This window comes from Morone saxatilis, unplaced genomic scaffold, assembly GCF_004916995.1.
Source record: "Morone saxatilis isolate NCDOM2014 unplaced genomic scaffold, NCSU_SB_2.0 Contig18, whole genome shotgun sequence".
Classification (NCBI taxonomy): domain Eukaryota; kingdom Metazoa; phylum Chordata; class Actinopteri; family Moronidae; genus Morone; species Morone saxatilis.
Genome location: NW_023339740.1, coordinates 27,148,722 through 27,171,550, shown reverse-complemented (window position 1 = coordinate 27,171,550; position 22,829 = coordinate 27,148,722). Strand labels below are relative to the sequence as shown.

General features: G+C 38.7%; 1 protein-coding gene across 1 annotated transcript in view; it reads left to right on the top strand.

Annotated features, from left to right (window-relative positions):
- Positions 1–22,829, top strand: part of ptprt (protein tyrosine phosphatase receptor type T) — a 307,757-nt gene that overhangs the window by 29,543 nt on the left and 255,385 nt on the right. The window contains exon 2 of the mRNA XM_035662487.1: positions 17,841–17,966. Coding sequence (XP_035518380.1) covers positions 17,841–17,966 — 126 coding nt within the window. The remainder of the gene's footprint in view (positions 1–17,840; positions 17,967–22,829) is intronic.

Below are 22,829 nucleotides of genomic sequence, written 5' to 3'. Positions count from 1 at the left end.
CACACTGACATTCAAACAAATAAAAGCACATACATGCAGGTGCATGGACAAAAATGACTGCACAGATAATTGCATTTACATTTATCTTTTGTTGGAGTGCAAATTGTAGTTTCTGTGTTTGTTGATCTCTCTGCTCAGGTTTTGTGGCTGTCTGTAACACACACACACACACACACACACAGAAACACACACAGTCTGAGCAGAGGATGCTTGGCTCGTTCCACCAATAAATTCTCTGACAGTGATCCATCTTCGTCATGGAGGGAGAAAGCATAAATTTTGTCTGTAACTGTTTTGGTTGACTCTGAGGAGAGATAGGTAATCAATATGTGTGTGTGTGCGTGTGGCAGTCAATGGTTCACCGAGAAATATCTTGCAAATCAATGTGTGCGTGTGTGTGGAGCTAATCTGTTTTTGATGAAAGAGTAGGCAAGGATTAGACTGGTTAAACCCCAGGTTAGTGCCTGAAACACTAGACTAATGTGTGTGTGTGTGTGTGTGTGTGTGTGTGTGTGGGCAGGGTTGAGAGGGCTTGTGATTATTCACACTGCACAATTTTTATTAAGTTACACCAAACCAAACATTTCCACAGGTTTACACAGAGATTTAAGAAATAACTACTGCATTAATAGGTAATGTTAAAGGGTTGGTTCACTTTTTTGAAGTTTATGTTAAGACAATATACTCACATGCTCTTGTATAAGTGAGGAATACTGTCTAAATTCCAATATTAACCACCTCAACAACTTCTGCTACCATTACTACTAAGAATACAAAATGTATGTGGATATCTACTGAACTCGGTCAAATCTTCTAATAGGTAGAGCCACTAAGCCACATTTTTCAGACTGCATAATTTATCTTGTTGGACTGCAAACATCTGTTCACCTGTTAACATGTGTCTTAGTAGCAAGCACAGTAAGGTTATTTCCACCTAATACAACAGCTGCTTTGTTTGAACGTGCTGCTAAAACAGCGGTGAACTGAATGTATCCATTTGTGAGCCTCAAAAGCTAGCCTTTCATAGTGGGTGCCCATAATTAGCATAACGTAGACTCAACACCTACTTTATGCAAATGAGCAAGGGCCAACGTACAGCCAGAATACATTGTCTGAGTGCTTACATAGAAAAATGAACAGCAGCAGTGGATATCACCTTTGCCAAAACTGGTCAAAATGTTTCTTCAGATAACAGGGGAATTGGAGAGTAAGTACTAACTGAGCTAAAGAGCACCCACAGTAAATAACCTCTATCGGCCAATATGTCAGTTACTTTCAAAATCTGAAGTATAGGCCAAATGGTCTGTCGTATCCGCGACCTAAAGCGTAGCGAAGAGGGGCTTTTAGCGTTCAGGCTAATTTAAATCAAGTATTAAGCCTGCTCGAGGTGCGGAGTGAAGGGCCACTTCAACCTACACATTCCCGTTATGAATATTTACAGGGATTAAACTGGCTTTTGCTCAAGGGAAAATTATGTAGAGTAGCTGTCCAGTGTGTTAGCAGGGGATGAGTGAGTGTGTTGCCTTCTGTGTGTGTGTCGAGAGTGAAAACCTCCAAATATTGACTTGAAAGTTTCATCTTGTGTGTGCAGTTTCTTTTTGTGTGTCAGCTTGTGGGTAGTTGTTTTAATACAAATTAGAGCACAGCTGCATTAATAAAAGCCTTGCATACCTTCTCATAGGGACAAGTAAGAGTTGGCATTCATGTAGTGGAAGCTTAAGATACAATAAGTAATGGGAATGACCTACAGTAGGTATTTGTGCCGTCCAGGTTAATATGCAGTCTTCGGTTAGATTCGGTTAATCGTGTACCCGGTGTCCTGCAATAAAAGACACATTTCTGTTAGGCAGAGTAAAACTGTATTTATCTTGCGGTTTATCCAGAAAGTAAACAGGAAGGCCCATCTCTTTGTGTGGATCTGCAGTGTGATCAACCATGAAAACACAATATTTATATTCCGATGTAGAACATCATCTTGGTGTTCACATCATTTGTTAATACTGTAGTGACTGTATAGTGGCAAAATGACAGAATAATCAAAACTACAAAGAATTTTCTCATGCTGACATTCTCTCACTTTGGTATTTGGATGATTCACTGACAACTGTGTGTTTGATGCCAGTACATTTTCCTTTATTATTTCTGCAATATACACACATGGTAACATAACAACTAGGTTAGGCAAATAAAAGGTCATGATTATGGCCAAAAGTTCATGATCATGATTAAAAAAACAAACACTATTGTAGGTCAGAAACAGAACACACTACAAGTGGAGATCGGTCATGCTAAGCTCCCATTCATGTTTAACACTGACTTTTGAATGAGTGAATGAATGAATTCAATGTGTGTTTCTATATATAAGCAAATAATTATATTGAGACCAAACCAACTGGTGAAAAATATCAATCATCAGTTAGTAAGTTAGCTCCCACAGACTCTCCTACTTCCTGTCAAACTCTTGAACTGAGCAAATCAGAACAAATAGCATATGAGCCTCTATAGTGTGTTCATGGCACTGCTTTCTGCCTCAACACATAAATCACACACCAGGTCCTGTGTTTGGACTGGACAGTAGCATTTGACAGAAATTGTTTGGTGCAAAGTCGTCCACTATGGACATACAGGCAACTAGACTAAAGATCTTTGGCTACAGGACCATAAAAAGACAAAGTGGAGTCTATGTAGAGACACATGCTAACTGTGTAGCCGGCAGTTAGTGGGATCAAATGACAGGTGCTGGAAAGCATGATGACTAGTAGGCAGGTAAAGGTCTAAAAAAGACTGAAATAGTTTGTTAAACACAGAGTGGGAGGAAGTGGAGGCAGATGAAGATGAAGCAGCTGCCTCCATGACAATGATAACATGAATGTCTCTGAATGTGCCAATAATTTACTGATGTTATGTAGCACCTTTATTTTTTCATTCTTTGATAGGAAATTACAAGCTGATAAACTGGCTGATTAGCTCAGCTCTTTCCTCCCCACCTCTCTCTTTGTCATCATTCCTACCTGTAATATGTTCAATAAATAATTACAATAAAATAAAATGAGTCCATTTCTATCTCAAGCTGCTCTGACTTGACGGATGCTTCTGATTCAGTCCTCCAGCGTTGTTAAAAGCCTAAAACTCATAAAAAATTGTCAGTGTAAGATGATTAGCTACTGTAGAATGCATGTCCTGCATTTTCACTGCTGCTCAATTCTGATTACTGTGGGAGAAACAGACGCTCAAGGCTGTAAAATGTGTATGAACATGACACAAACACACACATACACGCACACACACACACACAGAAACAGAGAGAGCAGTGGTGTTGGCAGTAAAAAACACACTATTTTTCAGCTCTGGGAATTCAGTGGGTGATAAATAAGCACTACTTGCGCTTATTCCCATGTGTGTCTCTTTACACAGACGCAGATGCTTGAAAACATGACACACTCAGACTCAAACACACAAGCACATCTTGGGGCTGAGGCTGTGTCCACGCAGACAAATGAAATTTAAAATGCATTATATTATTATATTAAGACTTGTAGGGCTGTATTGAATGTCATTTTATTTTACATTCTAAGCTTCTATTGTGTTTTTTTTTATAAATGTCTGTCATGATATTTTGTCATCAGAAAGAGGGGGGTTTGATGGTTGCTGTTTGTATTCCAGTGTTTTTTCTCTAAAGCCTTACACATCAGTAGCAACATTTGTACTGTGTGATTGGCATTCAAAATGAGTGATCATAGAGCGAGTTAGTATATTTCTGTATAGGTCACATACATACAGTATGTCACATTTTAGCATATTTCTGCAAAGGCCACAGACATACAGTATGTTAAACTCGTAGAGTGAGGGTGTATAGTGGAGACCAAATGGAAAATTATAGCTGGCTTAGTGTGGATGTGGTCAAACCTGCATCCCTACTTTATACTGCACATTTAAAAAAATCACCAACACTAATGGTTAAACACAATGATGGTGTGTGTGTGTGTGTGTGCATCTGTGTGGACATTAAGATTAATTCTCAAATGCACACACACACACACACACACACACACAGCTGCTGTTTACAACCTTTTACAGGTCCTAATATCAGAGTAAATGGTTGCTCTACAATTGCAATTTTTTTTAATTTTTCTCCCTTTATTTTATTCCTCTCTTATTTTCTCTTTGAGTGTGATATGTAGAACTACTGAATTATAAATGCTCATTGATTGGCTGAGCTTACAGCTCAATAATTAAGGGAGGTGTAACAAAGTACAGAGATTACACACATATTAAAATGGACATAATACAGTAATGGCCTGCTTTGGTGTGAGAGCTGAATACACTCAGGCACACATAAGTTAATGGCAATACAAGGTACAAAAGTTGTTTTCTAACTGAATTAAGAGAGAACATGACATAGAGAAAATAGACCATTCGTCATTGAGGTTCAGGTACACTTCATGGTCAAGTGAGCCTCCTTTCAGCTCTCAGGGAAGAGAGAGAGGGGAAAGACGTACAAAAAGAGTCCTCCTGTCCAGGTTAGAGAATGATCATGATTTCAGTTAAATGTTGCTAAAAAATCATATGTCTCAAATCACTGCTGACTTTATCTGTAATAAAACAGATCATCTTTTTCTAAACCATCTCCATAAAAAGGTGTATAATGCTATAGTCACTACGAGTGGATAGTGTATTGCAGGATTGCCTATTTTTGTGGAAAACAAATTAAATACCTTGCAAGTGGACATTTTATTTTAATACATTCAGTATCAGCATTTTTGGAACTTGCCAGGTACATTCATTAACAACATTTCTTCATTACGTTAATAGAAAATTCAGAAAAAGAGAATTCAGTCTGCATTATGTTTCCCTCAAAACGTATTTGCTGTTGCAAATTAGTTGTATATAAATGTAATTTCTAGGAGACAGGGCTGGAAAGAGGGTGACAAAGAAGTTAGAGAAGGCAGGAGTTGAGAGAAAAAGAGAATGGAAAAAGAAGGAAGATCCTAATCTAAAAAAGGCTACAAGCTGTCATGCCAACATTGACTGAGGGTCACCCTACCCCCGACCTTTGATCTGATTCTCTCTCATACCGACAATTTAGCAAGTACAGATAGAAAGACACATGAAGCAGCCTTTTCTTTCCCTTATATATAACTCATCATAGGGATTATGGTACACAGCCCAATCTGTGAACAGCACTTTCCTCTTGTGTACAAAAATGACAGATATTCCCCATGCAGGGATCTAAATAGATTAAGAGTTAGTAAAATTAACAAACAAGACAAAAAGTGCGATATACAAAATGAGGAGGGAAACAATATGAAATATTGGAATATGAGATAAGAAAGGAAAGTCAGATCACTTACATGTGAAACAGAAAAGTTTGAGCTTCTGTTACATTATCTGTTTTTATTCCTTTGGCAACATAAGTTAACTTATATTAGGCTGCGAGTGACACAGTAGAGATGAAAGAGAAGCAAGGATAAGATAAGTATGGAGAGATGAGAGATTGCCAGAGGGAAGAAAGGGATGAGGTGAGGAGGGAGAGAGAGAAGAAAGGGTGAGGGCAGGAGTGAGAGAGGCAAGAGAAAAGGAAGAAGAATGATGAAACAGAGGAGAGAGGGAAGATATGGAGCTGGTGGAGTGAAAACCCAAAAAAAGGAGGATCATAAGAGAAAGAAAAAAGAGAGAGTGAGAGAGGTGAAAGAGGAGCAGAGGACCATGGAGAGAGAGTTGACAGGGGAGGAATCATGGAAGAAGAGAAGAGGACAGGGAGGGAATTGGTCACCCCTGTAGTTCTGCAAGGAGGTCTGGACCTGCTACCTCTCCTAATGAGCACCACAGAGAGAGAGTGTGTGAGAGTGTGTCTGGGGCTCTATTCAAGTGTGCATTAAAGAGTGTGTGTTTGTATGTGTGTTCTCTTGTACAGCTTGTGAGGGCCAATTTAGGTCCCAGACCTTGAGAGTTTGGCTGGCGCTCACTTTTTCATCGGGTTTAGAGCTGTTTTAGGGGTGTGGTTGAAATGTGTTAAGGTTACTAAACTCTGAAATTCTCAGAACTGCTGGACATATTTTGCCCCACAATGTTGTCTTGTTGACAAAAACTACACAAGGAATCTGTGAGCCTCGATCTGCTTCCTTCTTTTCTTCCATATAACTTAAAGTTCAGGCAGCAAGTTGATCAGACAAGATTGACAAGATTATTTCAGAGACATCCATAACTGGTGCAAAAAAAAAGTCACTGAATGTACTTGTGTGACTCTGGCCCCTTTCCTGTTGCACTCTTATTGGATAATGTTCATATTCAACTAAAAGTGCATCATATTTATTGTTATGATAAATGAGAAAACAGCCCATGTTTTCTGATTGGTTTATAGTGTTGATGATAACTATAAGAAAATAATAAGTATCATTTATTAGTAATAGTTGCAAACTGGTTTTAGCAGCAGTGGTTGTATCTGCTATCAAACTGCTGCTTGTGTCTCTGTCTGTCTGAATTTCTGGATCTGAACCAGCTCTATGTTTCTCAGGGTGTTAATGAGAGCTTTGAGATCAAACCTCCCCCAAAACATACAATTTTATACCGAGTGAGTTTTTGGCAACAACTCCCACTTTAAACCAAGTTTGTGTGTGTAAGAGTGTGCACAAGTGTGTGTGTGTGTGTGCGTGTTAAGTTTGGCTTCTTTCTTGACAGTTCTGCCAAATAGAGCCTTTTGATTTAAATTTGACTGAACAATAGAGACCTGACAGACCTGACAAAAAAAATGAGATCTGAGAAATTTTTAGGGATGCTCAGAGAGTAAAGGAGTGTGTGGTGTTGTCGTGGTGTGGTGTGGTGGTGTGGTGTGTGTGGTTGTGAGACGAGGAGAGAGAGCAAGACAGAGGGAATGGTTATTAATGCAGAGCTCTCCGCTCTGACAGCAGTGTAATCCTGAGCAGGATTAGCAGTGCTAATAGCGACAGGACCTCATTTCAGGAGCTTCACAAACCTGACCCCTGTTTGTTGGTGTGTGTGTGTGTGTGTGTGTAAGTATGTGTGTATGTGTATGAGAGAGAGAGAAAAAGAAAGAGAGATTAGACATTTGGGTTCTGAGAGGGTTTGTGCAGCAAAGGGAGTGTGAATACCAATGGGTACCTCTGTGTGTGTGTGTGTGTGTGTGTGTGTGTGTGTCTTTGTGTATCAGATGACTCATATTGTGACTCAGACCGTCTGTGACTCTTTTAGAAAAGTTTGGAAGTTTCTGACAGTCTAACCACTTTTACATGCGTGACATAAGGGGCTCAGCATAGTTGTAACCTATATTTGACTGTTCCAACACAAACCAGCTGGACCAGCGTGATCTCAAGGGATGGCGTATAAATAACAATTTTAAGGACATTTTACGTGTCATATCTAAGCATTTTAAACTTTTCGCGTGTCACACGTCATCTGAAGAATGGTGACCAACGGGGAGACAGTTTGGTTTGGGATGTAATGTTTGAATGTAGACAACAACAAAATCATTGTTTTATTCTCGAATCATTAACTGTTGCCCGGCTGCATAATGTTTAAGTGGACACACAGTGGGCAAATGTAGATGTGCAGAGAGGGATGAAGAGTGACTAAAATGCTGGAAATTATCTGAGGTGTTTCTTTTTCTGGATATGTTTCTGTGTAGATATTTAAAGTTTAATCTCTCTCACCCAGTCACTCTTTATCTCACTCTTTTCAAGAGTTTTCAAGACATTTCAACATCCTTTCAAAAAATGTAAATCCCACATCGTAACATTAATACTACCAATGCTTGCTTTCAGAATCAAAGCGTTTCCACTTGATAGTTCCTAAGCCATCAGAAAGTCACTGAGCAGACACATTTTAGGTCGTAGGAACTAAGGTTCCCATGCCCAAAATATCCCTGTGTTACTAAAAAGGTTCCTTGAAAAGTTCCTGTGGTTAAAAAGGGCCAAATCCAACAAGACCAGCTTGTTTCCACTCGCTTGCAGCACTTGCTTCAGTTTTATTACCGAATAAAAAGACAGGGATAATAGGGATAACATAGTTCTCCTTCTGGGCTTAGGTGGTTTTTCCTACACAGAAAACAGGGTTCAGTTTCAAACAGGATTTGACTTAGTTCAGCTCCTGGGCCAGCCATCTGGCCTGCTTCTCAGTGAACAGGCCTAGCTCCACTGTGGGGTCAAACTATATAAGACCGAGAACAGACCTGGTTGGTTTGGATTCCAGTCAAAGGCTGGACAAGGTAAACTCGATTATCCAGGGTGTAGACGTGTGTTTTGTACGTATAGTATATACTAAAATGTGTGTTTTTCAATGTGTGTGTTTGCAAATCGAGTCAGCTGTGCGCGTTTGTATGTGTGTGTAATTTGAAGTACTCCATCCTTTGTCTGCTTTGTCAACTTTTTCCCCTCTAATTTACTCCGACTGTTTGCTGCAACCAGTCATTTCAAACAGAAGGCAGGTGTGGAGGAAAGTGTGTGTGTGTGTGTGTGTGTCAATCTCCTATGCATTCCAATTTCGCTACTTCCCCTTTGTGGTCACCCCTCTGTCCCAACCAATTGATTCAACTGAGTACATACGTACAGGCCTTAGTGTGTGTTTTTGTGTGATTATTGTGTGTGTTCATGTAGTGTTTGTGGTCACAAAGCTTGAAATGTGTGTGTGTGTGTGTGTGTGTGTGTGTGTGTGACAGCTAGTGAAGGCGATCAGTGGCGACGTTATTTTCTGTGTTCTTTCATGCAGAACTGAAGGTTACAAGGCAGGTTCCCTATTGATTCATGTAGCAGATAATTAAAGTCACAATATACCCTTCAGGAAAACACTTCCTCCCCTTTAACACACCCACACTTTCACACACCTACACACACACACCTTCACACTGGAAATGAGAGAAGGGGATTTAATGGACGAATCTCACACAATAACAGTTATACTATTCACTCACTCACCCGTTCACTCAATCACTCAGTTGTTCGGTTACTCGCTCAATCACAAAATCACTCACATACTCACTCATTCACTCATTTGTAGGCTGACTCATTCATTCACAGTCATGCACTCACTCACTCGCTCACTCTCTCTCTCAATATGTTGCTCAGTAATTCACTCTGTCTCTTACTCATTTGTTCACTCACTCACTCGTTCATTTGCTAAGTCGCTCACTCACTCACTCAGTTCCAACAGAATCTGCTGACATTTTTCAATTATCGGAATAAAAAATGCAGCGGCTTTTCACTTTGGGCTGGGTCATGGTCTTACTCAGTCACACACTCACTCACTCACTCACTCACTCAGTTAGTTCATACAGAATCTTCTAGAATTTTTTGATTATTGAAATAAAAAAATTACGGCTTTTCATAAACATTGTGATGTATTGTGGTATCTTCCGTTACTTTGTTCTCATTTTAAAAAAAAATGAAAGCCTTAGGAAAAAAAATTGATTGTTAAATTGAGTTTGTTAGGGGAAACACGTAGTCTGGAGTGAATCCTGCTTGAGAAGAGAGTAAAGTAAAATTCCATCAACAATCACATCTGTGAGAAAGCTGGTTTGTTGAGATTGAGAATTGATTTTCTTTTAACATTTTAACATTTATGATGGAAAATGTTGCATTTACTGGGAAAGCTTCCAGTATATAACATCAGCTGATATTCATTACACTTCAGAATAAACTGAATAAACAATCTGCTTCTTGTTGTCATTCTGAGGAATTAACACCAAAATCGAATTATTTGAAGGTAATCTTGTAAATTTCCCTTCTGCTACACTAACTGTAGCAACTTGGAACTATCTCAACAAGACATCATGTCACCTACATTTATTTATCCAGGAGAAGATGAAAAATACACCAAGTAACATAATAGACCCTTAAATGTAAAGTGCAGCACCAATATGTGTTAGCATTTAAATGTGTTACCACCTGAACACCAGCCTTTCTCCTCTCCAGTTTTGGTTTCCATTAAAGCTGTTCTTGCTTGTTTGACATCCACTGCCCCTGCTGCTCTCATGCGAACTGCAGAAACCGCCATGAAAAGCTTTCAGGACACACAAACATACACAACCTCTGGCCCTCATAGAACTGGCAACCTGTTCTTTTTATAAATACATTTACACAGTCACATTCACTGCTTCTTTAATTAATTCTAGATTGTTCCCTTTCTTTGTTAAAGACTGGTCTGACTTCTGACCCCGTGGCTCCTTCTACTTTACACACACACACACACACACACACAACCTGTAACCTTCTGCCTTCTCTACATTTTATATCACTTGAACCTGTTTTATTAAAGCACTAGTAGACATTTTCTGTATTAATCTGTTTCTCTATTAAACATTCATTCTCCCACTACCCTCTCACCTCATAGACACACGCACATAAATCTCTCCTCTCACGACTTTGGCTTTTTCCTCCCAATCAAGGTTTGGTTGTATGAAGAGAGAGGACTGACACCAGCACTCTTTCTGCATTTTCCGTGGCTCTTTCAAACACACATACATTCACTGTACAAACACATGCCTGAAACACATCTGGCCCAGCTGTGAACGAACCTCCATCTGCTTTCTCTTATTATCCTGGCTTATTGGTGTGGCAGTAATGGCATTTAGTATTTAGCCAGTGAGTTTGTTTGCCTCAGGGTGTGTTTGTGTGTGTGTGTGTGTGCATGTGCATGTGTGAAGGGTACATGGGGGCAGATGGCATATGGTTTTAAATGACTTAATGGGAATATTTAAAGATCTTGGCATGTTAGCTGACAGTGGATTTAATATGAGTTAACTAAGAGACAAGATATGAATGCACACAAATTAAAAGCCAAAAAATGTAAAAATAAAATATATATATATAGTTAAGACAGAGGCTGTTGAAAGTTGGAAATAAGCATAATAATAAAATGTATTAGCAATTTCTTGTCATCAGCTTTATGTATATTATTATATTAATAATATTCTGATTCTGATCTACAAAATTATATTTATAATGGTGATATTTTTGGATCGGTATCACTGATCCATTAATGTTAATGGTGAGGTGAGGCCAGTTTTAATGTATACAACAATATTCTTTGCTAAATTGTGCATGTAAAACTTAAACTACAGGCTAATAAGTGTATTGCAGTGGAGTGAAAAGTAAACTCCCCTCTGAAATATAGAAGTACAATAACATGGAAATACCCAAGCAACCTCAGTAGGCTATTTGGTTACTTTCCACCTCTGCTCTGCACACGCATTCATGAACACTACGCTATGTCCTCGGTGTGCTCCCACACACACTTGAATACACAGTCACACTCAGGATCAGTAGATGTTATCTAAGTGAGCAGTAAACAGACTCTTTAGAGCCGTTCGCCTCGGGGTGCCTCCCTCTGGTTTGTGACTCTGTGGGTCCTGTCGTACTGTGTTAACTTTGGCTGACATGAAAGGCTCTAATGGCTGCTATTGGTGCCTCGAGGGGATGGAAGTCTTAACATGAGAAAGACAGAGGATTCTGCTTAAATAAGTGTTATCATTGGATGTGTGTATGTGTGTGTGTAAGTGTGTAAGTGGGTATATTTAGGGCATAGAGTTATTTCTGCTGCTCTTGTGTGTGTGTGTGTGTGTGTGTGTTCACTTTGCTGTATCTGCACATATGTGAGTGTTTGTGGATGGAAGCCAGGTTGCTTGCATAATGTCAGTGTGTGCTGCAGTGATACAGAGTAAGTCTGATCCATGTCGTATAACCACATGTCTAAATGGACCAGATGTGAGTTGAAGCAGAAAAATCAGTTCTGAATGCATGAATACCCAATAAGCTCTTTGCATATAAAACTAATAGTTATGTTAGTTAAGGGATTTTGTATTGCTTTATAGCATAAGAATGTAAATCATATTGTGATGTGATTATAATCTGTATGGTCATAACACTTTTAAAACAAGAACATTTCAAGGATTCTCACACAAGATATCAACTCTTTGATGAAGCTGTGACCACAGTATAATGATTAAAACATAGCGGAGGGAAAAGTGATCGTACAGTTTTATGAGTTACAAAGGATAACATGCCAAAGTCTGTAATAGACACGACAATCTACTAGAGGATACCATGTCAGTGTCACGTTTTGCCTTGTCTAAACTTTAAAAGTACACTCCTAAAAGTGCAGTATAAAGAGTGACAGAGTTTGTGTATAGAGGAGGGATGGGTTATGCAAACACAGGACTTCGGCCCCATGTAAAACCAGATGAATTAACATGATTTAAGATCTTTTATTAAACTTTCCCAAGTAGTTTTGTAGTTTTGGTGCCTAAACCTAACCAAACTGTGACCTCAGCAAGCTTTATGTCGAAATTGTAATCAGACGTTGCATATTTATTGCTGTTAACTTGACTGGGGATAAACGCGAAATTGCCACGTCTAAGTGAGAAAAGCCACAGTGAACCGGCCTGTGTATTGGCATGATAACAGGTTGTCACACACAAATAACATTGAATATTCTGTCTTGAAGTTAAAAAAATGTATTTGAAACCCAAGAGTCAAATTAAATTTGGTTGAGGGATCTCTAAGGGTTAGGGTTTTAACAGCGTGCTCTTACCTTTGGAAATGTGTCTGATTTTGCAACCTTGTACACAAACATGCACAAACCATTAACACTCCATTCTGAGAAAAGCAATTGCCATTCTGCTTATTAAGTTTGGTGAGAATGTTTTTTTGACAGCAAAACAAATTACATTGCAACTGCAGCGACAACAACAAGGAAAAGTCCTTGTAATTTCTCTGTCGGCTATTAATTTGTGGACAATAACTGCCACTGTTTTAATTTAAAAAAGCCAAATTAGGATGAAACTGTCATTGGGACTATTAAGTAGAGGCTTAGAATGACTCAATTGAAAAATAAGCTTGAAGCAGCACACCGACCGAATGCCTGGAGAGGCTTTTCTGTTGCTTGAATCACAGGTTTGATTCACAGAGCTGCAGGAAAGAAGGAAAAAATGTTCAACAAACTCTCACAAAGATTAAATATTTAATTGGCTGTGGACCATCAACAATCAGATTTCTGCTCCTGTCTCTCTCTGCTGAAGGGACTTTGTTTTTGATAAATTATTCCATTTGGCAAGTGCAAGGTGAAAAGTTGATCGAAGTCATTTGCAGCTTTCCAAAATAAACATGTCAAAGACTATGTTTCAAGGAGGGTTGCAATCAGTGTTTGTGTTCGTGCTAATTTTGATTTTTGCTACTCAGTCAGCATTTCTACTGCTAGTACTCATCTCGACCAGATGATAATCTTTCCAGTGGTTACGGATCCCCATTTTTCCCTATCTCTGCCTTCTACTTCATTTTGTGATATTGGACTTTTAAACAGGTTCTAACAACACAATTTAATTTCAATTAGAGGTTTTTAGTGTGTTTTAGTGTCAGCAGCATCTCTTTTGGATATATAGATACAGTAAGCAATGTGAGGCACTCAGCACTGAATAAGGAGGTGATGTTACAGGGTAAGACAGCGGAAACAGGAAACAATTACTGATCTGTGGATTTAAATAGAGTAAGTAAGTGAGGAATCATTTGCAGAGACTGGTGCTGGTGTGACAACACCTTCACCATGTCAGAGAGCTGCTTAGCTGTACACTGTTATGTACATGCAATCTGAGCTGATGGCCCATCCCACACTGCAGCTCGGATTACAGCAACACACCGGCCAAATAGTTTTTAGTTTAGTTTAGTAATTTAATATTCATAACAATGGAGACAGTCTCTGCTGAGGTGAGCTAAATTTACCCCTGTGCAGTCAAAACGTGTTAAAATGTTTAATATGAGGTGTTATGGACTTTGACTCAGTCACTCACTGAGCCACAGAGGCTGCTGCTTGGTGTACATCCAACCATCATTCATGACTATCAGAGCAGAGCATCTCACACTCATTTGAAATAAAGGTTCAAGGAGTTTTTCCCATTCACCTGCCAGATGATTTTGTTGTGTTTTCAGGAAACTTTGTTTCACACTAGGTGATGGGAACTGCTACAGCAGTTGACAGCTCGATGTGAGCATGTTGTTAGACAATAGAGGATGAAACAGTGACAAACAGCAGAACAAAAATGCTGCAGAATATAAACAATAATGGAGTGTTTTTATGGGAACTTATAAATATATATCGATAAACATTGCTGTTGTCATTTACATAAAGATCACATGTGGGTGGTTGTTCTTTTTCTGTGTGTGTGTGTGTGTGTGTGTTTGTATAGGCATGCTAGTCATCAATATTTTATCATATTGGTTACAGGAATGTTAATTAGCAGAGATAAAGGGATTCTGCTTGTTTTGGTGTCACACTAATACATGCACGCACACATTACACAGTGACATACATTTATGTACAAACCCCTACCGCTACAACTTAAACACTCATACACACACTCAGTCTTCTCTCCATCATATACATATACGTGCATACACAGAAGCACACACAGAAGCACACACAAGCTCACACCAATATTCCTGATCACACCAGAGTAGAAATATAGAATGTTATGTTTTCATTATGCAGATTTTCTGACACAGAACATGTGTGTGTAATTACGTTTGTGTGTTTGCGTCAATGAGGCACTGAGGAGGGAGGTGTTGTACTGATTTTCAAAACTAGATCAGGGGCATAAACACACACACAAACACACTCACGCAGTCTTGCCTACCGCTGTGAGCCACTTCTCCTTAGCTCTCATCCCCCAATAGTGGTCTTAAAATTGCAGATCCGATATTGAATATTGATGCTAGATCCCCCCACAGCCCCCCTCTCCTGTTTATAACTCTGTTCTAATGAGATCACTTTGATTTCTTTTCATTTCTAATGAGATCACTGAACAACGAGGGGGCGATATTAGGAGGCTAATTATCTCAGTATTGATTAATTTATAACAGCTATTTTCATATCTGTAAGAAAAATAGTGTTTTTCCTAGTTTTCACCCACTGCTGGAGGTTGTTTTTCAAACAGAATACAGATAGGATGGATCTTTTTTCTTTTTTTTAAATTCTTTCTTCCCAGTTGATGCAAGTCTTGCTTGAAGAGGCATAATAAAACTATAACATACAGTTCTTGCATTTTCCATCTTAGAGTATATATGCTGTTGGCTGTGGGAATGTCTGGCCAGAGGGTCAAGCAAAGTACAGTAACAGGAAGTAGACTTAAGAAGAGTGATTTATTAACAGTGTTACACACAATAGGTTAGCATAGAGTATCTGTTCTGTATATTTTATCTGAGATTGTGTCGGATTGCTGCATCATTGATAACATCCAAAGCTTCAAATGTTACCAGTGCTGAAGTTGAAGACAATTATAATAGTTTTGGTGCTAAACTACATCATGTGTCCATTAACATGTAACATTCTTGGTATAACTAGGGTGACCATATTTTCAAACTCACAATCCCAGATCCTTAAGTGCCGCACATTCACACATGCACCGTAGGTGTTTTAATCAGGATGGGGGACAATTATTTCAGAGCTTAGCACACCCACCATCTGAACCTTTCAACACCATGGATGCCGTGAATGCAGCATTTTGGTTGCCAGGTACTTTTCTAAAAGTGTAAGCTTCCTGGAGCTCTTTAGAAAAGACTAACTTTCTCTTTGGCATGGCAGCTAACAGCGAGCTAACTGTTAGTATACTGACAGGTTCTATCAGAAAGAGCTATAAGCATCGTAGCTTATGACCTGCCTATGACTCATAGGCTAGCCACCGCCTTGACAAGGACACACTGATTGTTGAATTCAGACGTGTGGTGCATTGTTTATGTTTTATATTGGGTTAATGAGTGGGACAGAACAGCATGATAAACAGCTATATAAGCTCTGATAATAAGTATAATGGTATAATTATTATTTTATTTGTGGTAAGAACCAGGACAATTTGGTAGTGAATGTTGAAAATGTCATGACATTTTAGTGTTTTTCAGACAGTTTGAAACCGGGACAGCCGGCAAACTGGCTGTACTGAGGCAAAGCGGTGGTTTAAGCTAAATGCTAACGTCAGCATAGGAACAAGCTCATAATGACAATGCTAAAAGGCTGATGTTAAATGCTTACCATGTTCAAACATGACATACAGAGGAGAAAGTATTGGACAATTTCGGCCTGATGATGGTGATGATGTGAATAGATTCACACACCCAAATTAAATATGGTACATTAATATGTGATACTGCTGATTTCTCTATGATTCTCAGGATTTATTTTGGCATTTTACATTTAGGTCTCCTAATTTTTGGTCGAAATATACTTACCTTACAATTGCCTTGATTTACATCTTCTTCAGCAAGTCTCTAGTATTATGTAGTACCTGGAGTGTACTGAATGACTTTGCTCTCATGCTAATGTCCTCAGGCTTTGGTTTCGTTGTAATCCACAAGCATGTTGCAGTTGAAGTCAGAAAGACAAGAAGTTTTTCTTTTGTTCTGATGAGGTCTAAACTGACAAATGTGCTCTCGGGAGATGACAGCAACAATTAAAGAGGCAGATAAAAAAGTAAGCATTAAGTGATTTCATGAATAAAGCAATGACGTTCCCCCATTTCAAATGCTTCAAAACAAATTAAAATGGTTGTGTGTCAAAGCATATGTCTAATTAGGGAAGCGCAGTTATGTGTGTGGATGTGTGTGTGTGCAGTGCTCTAGGCTAGCAGAGAAGGCTAATGCGGTGGAAAATGTGTCTCAGCCGGGCCATGAAATAACGATGAGACTCTGTGACTTAATCATGTTGACACACAGAGATTCCTCTTCATCTGCCCCTCACTCTCTGTCTCACATAAAGGCATACTCTCTCTCCTTCTCGTTCTATTTTTCTCACTCCCCCCTTCTCTTTCTTCTCCTCTCTTCCCTTCTCTGATAAACTGTGACAGTGTCTGTTTTGCACTGGCTCTTTCAATTCATGCTCATAACTTAATTAGTTTAATATTGTTAACAACACCCGAGCAGCTTATAAAAGCTCTGCTTTCAAAACAAAAAAAACTTCTTAGAAATTCAAACATTTTAGAAGGGATTAAAGATGTGTTTTAAAATATGTACTGGGGTGTAGAATTTAATCAAAGATATGGTGAATAACAGAAGTTGAAAAACTTTCATTATATCAAACCCCATCAAATTCTTTATGTCAATAGCCAATCAATGTATTTGCATTATGTTATTTCATCTCTATAGTTTTTATTGATTTAATTGATACTGGTGGAGTCCGCCTTTCCCATATGAAAATCAAATTGCATACCAATGCACAAAGGGTTCACAGTCACAATGATGCATGCATGCTGGACATAATGTAATGCATTTAATGTGAAAAATACAGATGATGTATGGGTATTTGGAAGAGGAAGCATAGTTGTTGTAGTAGTTAGTAGTAGTAGTTGTAGTTGTTAGCTGTCTTTTTAGTCAAAACAATGTGACTCTTTTACATTTTTCAGAGTTGTTCCTCAAGGCTTGTTTGCTGCCCCCAGTGGTCAATACACTTGCTTTTACCATCAGTGACCAACAGTTGTCACCAAGTCAATCAGGACTGAAATATCTGTTCAATGTATTTGATACAAATTTTCAGAACCCTTTAGTTCTGATGCTATTATGTTTAGGCAATATGTGAGAGTTCTTAAGAATCACTTTCTTTCCACTTTCTTCTTATTTTTCCTGTTGTGCTGTTGTGAGATTGATAAAGGGGTTAAGTCTACTTGTCCAGCCTAATTTGGAGAGCTTTCTGTGCATGATTTTGTCCAAATAATTTTCCACATCTTCCTTGATGACGCATTGTGGTTCAACCCCACCTTGTTGAATTGTACAAGATGCTAAATCCCAAACTCTTTGCTCAGTGAAAATGTGTGTGATCTGTGAATTCATAGAGCCTTTTCTCTCTTTGTTCAGGTGGCTGTACATTTGAGGATTCATACAGCAGCTGTGGGTACAGCGTTTCTCTTGGAACCAATGGATTTACCTGGGAACAAGTCAACTCCTGGGAAAAACCCACCATGGACCCTGCTCTGCCTACTGGTAAGATTGCTACACTTATCTTTCTGTGTTTCTGTTATGTTGTTATGTAATCCTGCAATCTTTATTTATGACCTATGACACTGAGCCAGTTATAGTTTTATAATATCTATAATTCTATAATCACTACTTGGACCAGGTTCTCATATGGACTGGTTGGTGCTGACAGTTGGTAAATAAAATCAAGCCAATATTTGCCACTATTTCTCATTAGCATAATTTAAAACAAATTTATGACAAGCATTGGGACATCATATAGCAAGAAAATTAATAATAATGGACATCAAATCCAAATTTTGTATTCTTTCTATTCTAGAGAGGCAAATTGTTAATTGGTTGATTGATTGATATGCACAAATTCATGTTCCCATGAGATTTGGTCTGCTAGGAACTTGATTTGAATGTGCTCCTTTTTGACTGGTATGCTGGTTAAAACAGTGGGGTGTCTTTGCCATTTTCAACCATTTTAAGGCCTCTTTAAGTATCTTACAAACCAATTACAGAAGAAGACATTTTAGCCACTTGGTCATTTTCATCAGTGTTTGCTATGGCACCACAACACACATCTTTTGGACCTTTATTGTCAAAGTTGCAAACAGTTGTAGGATAAAAAGTTGCAGGATAAAAAGTAAAAAAAAAAAAAAAAACTCTCTTTCTGCATTAGGAGAAAGGTTATGTTAACTTCTCTTTCTCTATATATCTTCATCTCTCTGCATCCGAGTTGGCAGACTGATATAACTTGGTAGACAGATCGTGACGTGACCTAAGCTGGGTCTCTCCCTCTGTCTGTCAAACGCCAAATGGCAATCAGACGGCCCGTCTATCCGTCTCATTCTCTCACACACTTCTGCCCTTTTGCTCTCTGTCTCTCGCCCACTCTCTCCCTTTCTAACTCCCACACAGACACACACACATGCTTGTCCCCCACTCTCTGTCTCTTTCACAGTTTCTATTTCTTACATTTCTCTTCCTCTGTCTGTCTCAAGTCACCTTCTTCCCCTCTCTCAATTCACTTGTTTTTCTGACTTGACTGTTTATGGCAAACTGTATTTCCACAGCAGCATCAACACTCACATGCAAATTATTTAAAAGCCAAGGGCATCATTTTCTTATTTTTCTCTTCTTCTCTTTTCAAACTGGATAAATCTGCTGGATAAATGTTGAAAATGTATCTAGCACAATCTGGTTATGTCTTTGCTGTTTTCATGGTATGATGTAATAACCTGGTATCATGCCAATGTGTGTAATACACACACAGTGTCACAATTATATTTCATGCTCATTCCTCAGTCAAGTTAGCAATAACAGATATGCAATATGCTAAATATATGCAAAGATACATTTTCAAAATTAAGCTTGCTGAGGTCGCAGGTTGGTTAGGTTTAGGCTACTTCTACGTTTCACACAGAACACAGAAAGAACATCCATCTACTGGGTGAAAGTCCTGAATGTGTTTGAGCCCTCCGCCAAGCCACTACTGCTGGTACTGCACCTTCATACACGTGTAGTTTTCACATCTAGGCGAGGCAGAATGTGACACTGACATGGTATTCTCTAGTGCAGTGGGGCTATTACACACTTTGGCGTGACACTGCGCAGGAAATGGTCTAGTTGTGATCAAACTATTTAGTTTCTGATTGCTTTTAAAAAAAGGTAAATTATAATGTTGCTGTGGTCAGATCATGGCGTCAATTGACTGTCATTGTACTCAGATAGAATAGGTCAGTAATAATAAATAATAATCTACTGTGCTATGCTAAGAGGAGAGCTGTAGTGCACAAAAGATGCAGATCCAGCTGCAGAAACAACTGTTGACAGTTTTGTCAAAGTTGGTTCTGTACAGGAGTGGAAGGAGTGAGATGCAGGCCTCACCAGGTACATGTGTATCTCCCTGTTCGATGATATGAACAAATTCTTCACTGGTTCAGACATTAAAAGAAGTATATCTTTTTCTTACTGCCTTTCTCGTCCTAGACATTCATCGCATTGATCTTATAATGCACCTAACAAGCCTATAACCCGCCCTTCTTCCCTCTCTCTATATCATACATTATCCCTCAGTCATGTCAAATATTGCTCTCATACATCATCATCTCTCCCTCTCTCTCTCTCTCTTCCCATCATTGTCTCTGACATGCCAGAAGTGGTGGAGAGAGAGATCTGTCAGCCACAGCCTCCACTCACCAGACCAAGATCTTGTACTGAAGATCCGATACGATTGAGTGGTCATGAGCACCATGCCAGTCTGTCTCTTTCTCAATATATATATTTCTAATGTCAGTTATCTGTCTCATCTATTGTTGCGGGCGGTGGTTGTCAGGGGCAATAGCCATCACGGCCTATAAGCCCTTCTCATCATAGACAACTTATCGACTGCACGCTGCCCTGACAGCTGTAGATCTGATAAGGCAGGACAAGAACAAATTGTCTGTCAGTCTCTTTGTCTGTCTCTCGCTTTTAGTCTTTTTTTTTCATGACGTTAAGTCTGCTGATGTTCTCATACTGGACCTTGGATAACTATATTAAAATATCAGTACCATGTTGTATTGTTGCTATCAAAAGACATGAAACACTGAAAAATTGGGCTTCTTATTCTTATTTCATATTCATATATATCATATGTAAAAAGGTATAATTTCTTGCACACAGTCTGTGATCAAACCTATGTGTAAGTTCACTGGCCTCTTGTCATGTACAATATACTGTGGTCATTAAGCCATTGAAAAAACACAAAAGCAAAAAGAACAAATTGTAAAGTCAACTACATGGTAGAGAAGTAAAAGCGACAATCTGTGTTCAACTTGCAACTTCCTAGTCACACAAATCGAACACAATAAATATCAAAATCATGCTGTCATCATATAATCCTCTTTCTCGCCTCACCTCCATAATATTGATGTGGTTGATATGGTTGTCACAGAGCGTAACCCACACTCGACAGCTTGTAGATCTGACAAGATTGGATTGGCACCATCGCTCTCTCCATCTCTCTCTCTTCACCTCCATTTAGACATCGTTGTCAAATAGTCCATAGTCCTGACAGTTTATAGATCGCAGAGTTGGACGTGATTGGATTGGAATGAGTGCTTTGTTAACTTCTTCTCTCATCATCTCTGCGCTGACGTGGAATGATATAATCCTCACCCTTGACAATTTATAGATGTGACAAGATTGGATAGGCATAGCTGTTTTTCCATCTCTTGCCACCTATAGACATACAAATCTCACAGTCTGTATTCTTGAGAGTTCATAAATTGAATGCTATAAAACGTTAAAAAACAATCATGAAAATGGATCCCAGACAGACTTCATACGACTTTATATGTTTCCTTTAATGTTTCTTTTGGTCACGTAGGTGAGACTGTAAAGAATCTGGAAGTGAAAATAGTAACATGGAATTGCTCTCAATCATATGAAAGCATTTTTTCAGTTTATTGGCTTTTATACGGTTATATTCAGCTGCTAAGCATGACTGACACACACTTATAGATACACACCTCTAGTATTCTTAGCTGAGCTCTGGCTAGCATTTTTCAAAATAACAATAAACATGAGTAAAAAAAAAAAAATGCTACTGCGGTAAATTTATTTAACTGTCAAGGTTTCGCAAACCTGCAAATCGCCAAAAGGAAAGAGAGGCTTTTGGGATTTTTTCTCCCTGCTCTGCCCTACACAAACACACACACACACACTCATATCTCATACCTCTTATTACCTTCAAACCCTAGGCTGAGCGAGACAAACTCACACAAACAGCAAACATCAAACATCAAAGTCAGTTGATGTTTTCAGCACCCATCAACAAGGCCACAATCTGAAACGTGAAAAATGATCACAGAGAGAGAGAGAGAATAGGAGAGTTAGAGTGAGGGAGAGGGAAGAGTGAAGGCGGAAAAAATAGAGGATGATTGAGAGAAATTTATTAATAAATGAGAAATAGAGAAAAATCAGCATCCATGTACTTCAGAATCATCAGCATATGAAAGCCTAATCAAACAAAAGTGTGTTTGAATTGATGTGTGTGTGTGTGTGTGTGTGTGTACATAGCTCGTTGTCACATATGTTGTGCAAGTGTGCGTTTTTGTGCGTCTGCTTAAGCACATTAATACACTGTCAAATAAAAGGAGAGACAGCAAATCTCAAACACACACAAAACAAAATCCAAACTACATGTGATCAAAACATAAAAACTGGATGGGAATATCTCATTCATGTAAAAAAGAAAATGGGAATGACAAACTGTGAGTAAGGTAAGAGGTAAAAAGAAAAAAACACAAAACATAAAGTTTGAGATTTTTTACTCATTAAAAAAATGGAGTTACTTCGGAGAATGCAGACAGAGTGAAAGTGAGATAACGCTTGACAGGAGGCACAAGAAGACTGAGAGATATATATATATTCGCAGTAGAATACAAAGGCTGACTTCACAGAGCCATGTAAATGGAAAAAGACACAAAAGAGATGGACAAAGGCAGATAGACAAGCATCCACAAAGATAGAGGAGGGAGACAGAAACTGTGAAAGAAACCGAAAAGAAAAAAGAAACAGGAGACAAAGACAGAAACAAACTCACAGACTGACACAAAGGCTCTTACTACGTTTTGTTACAAGTCTATCCTTTTGAAAAAGACAATTTCCAGGATGGACAATTGGAAATACGTAATGTCTTTAAAGTGGTCTTAAAAGTTTGTTGTTGTGTTGGTGAAGGTCATTATTAGAGACAGCTATATTTATACATTAACATGCTAGCAAAAAAAAAAAAAAAATACAGCAGATAGGGCAACATGAATCTCCCTCATGAAGTTGCTAAGCTAAACAATACATTCTGTGTGCAGCCAATGAACAAAAACTGTGAGCTAAGAGGCA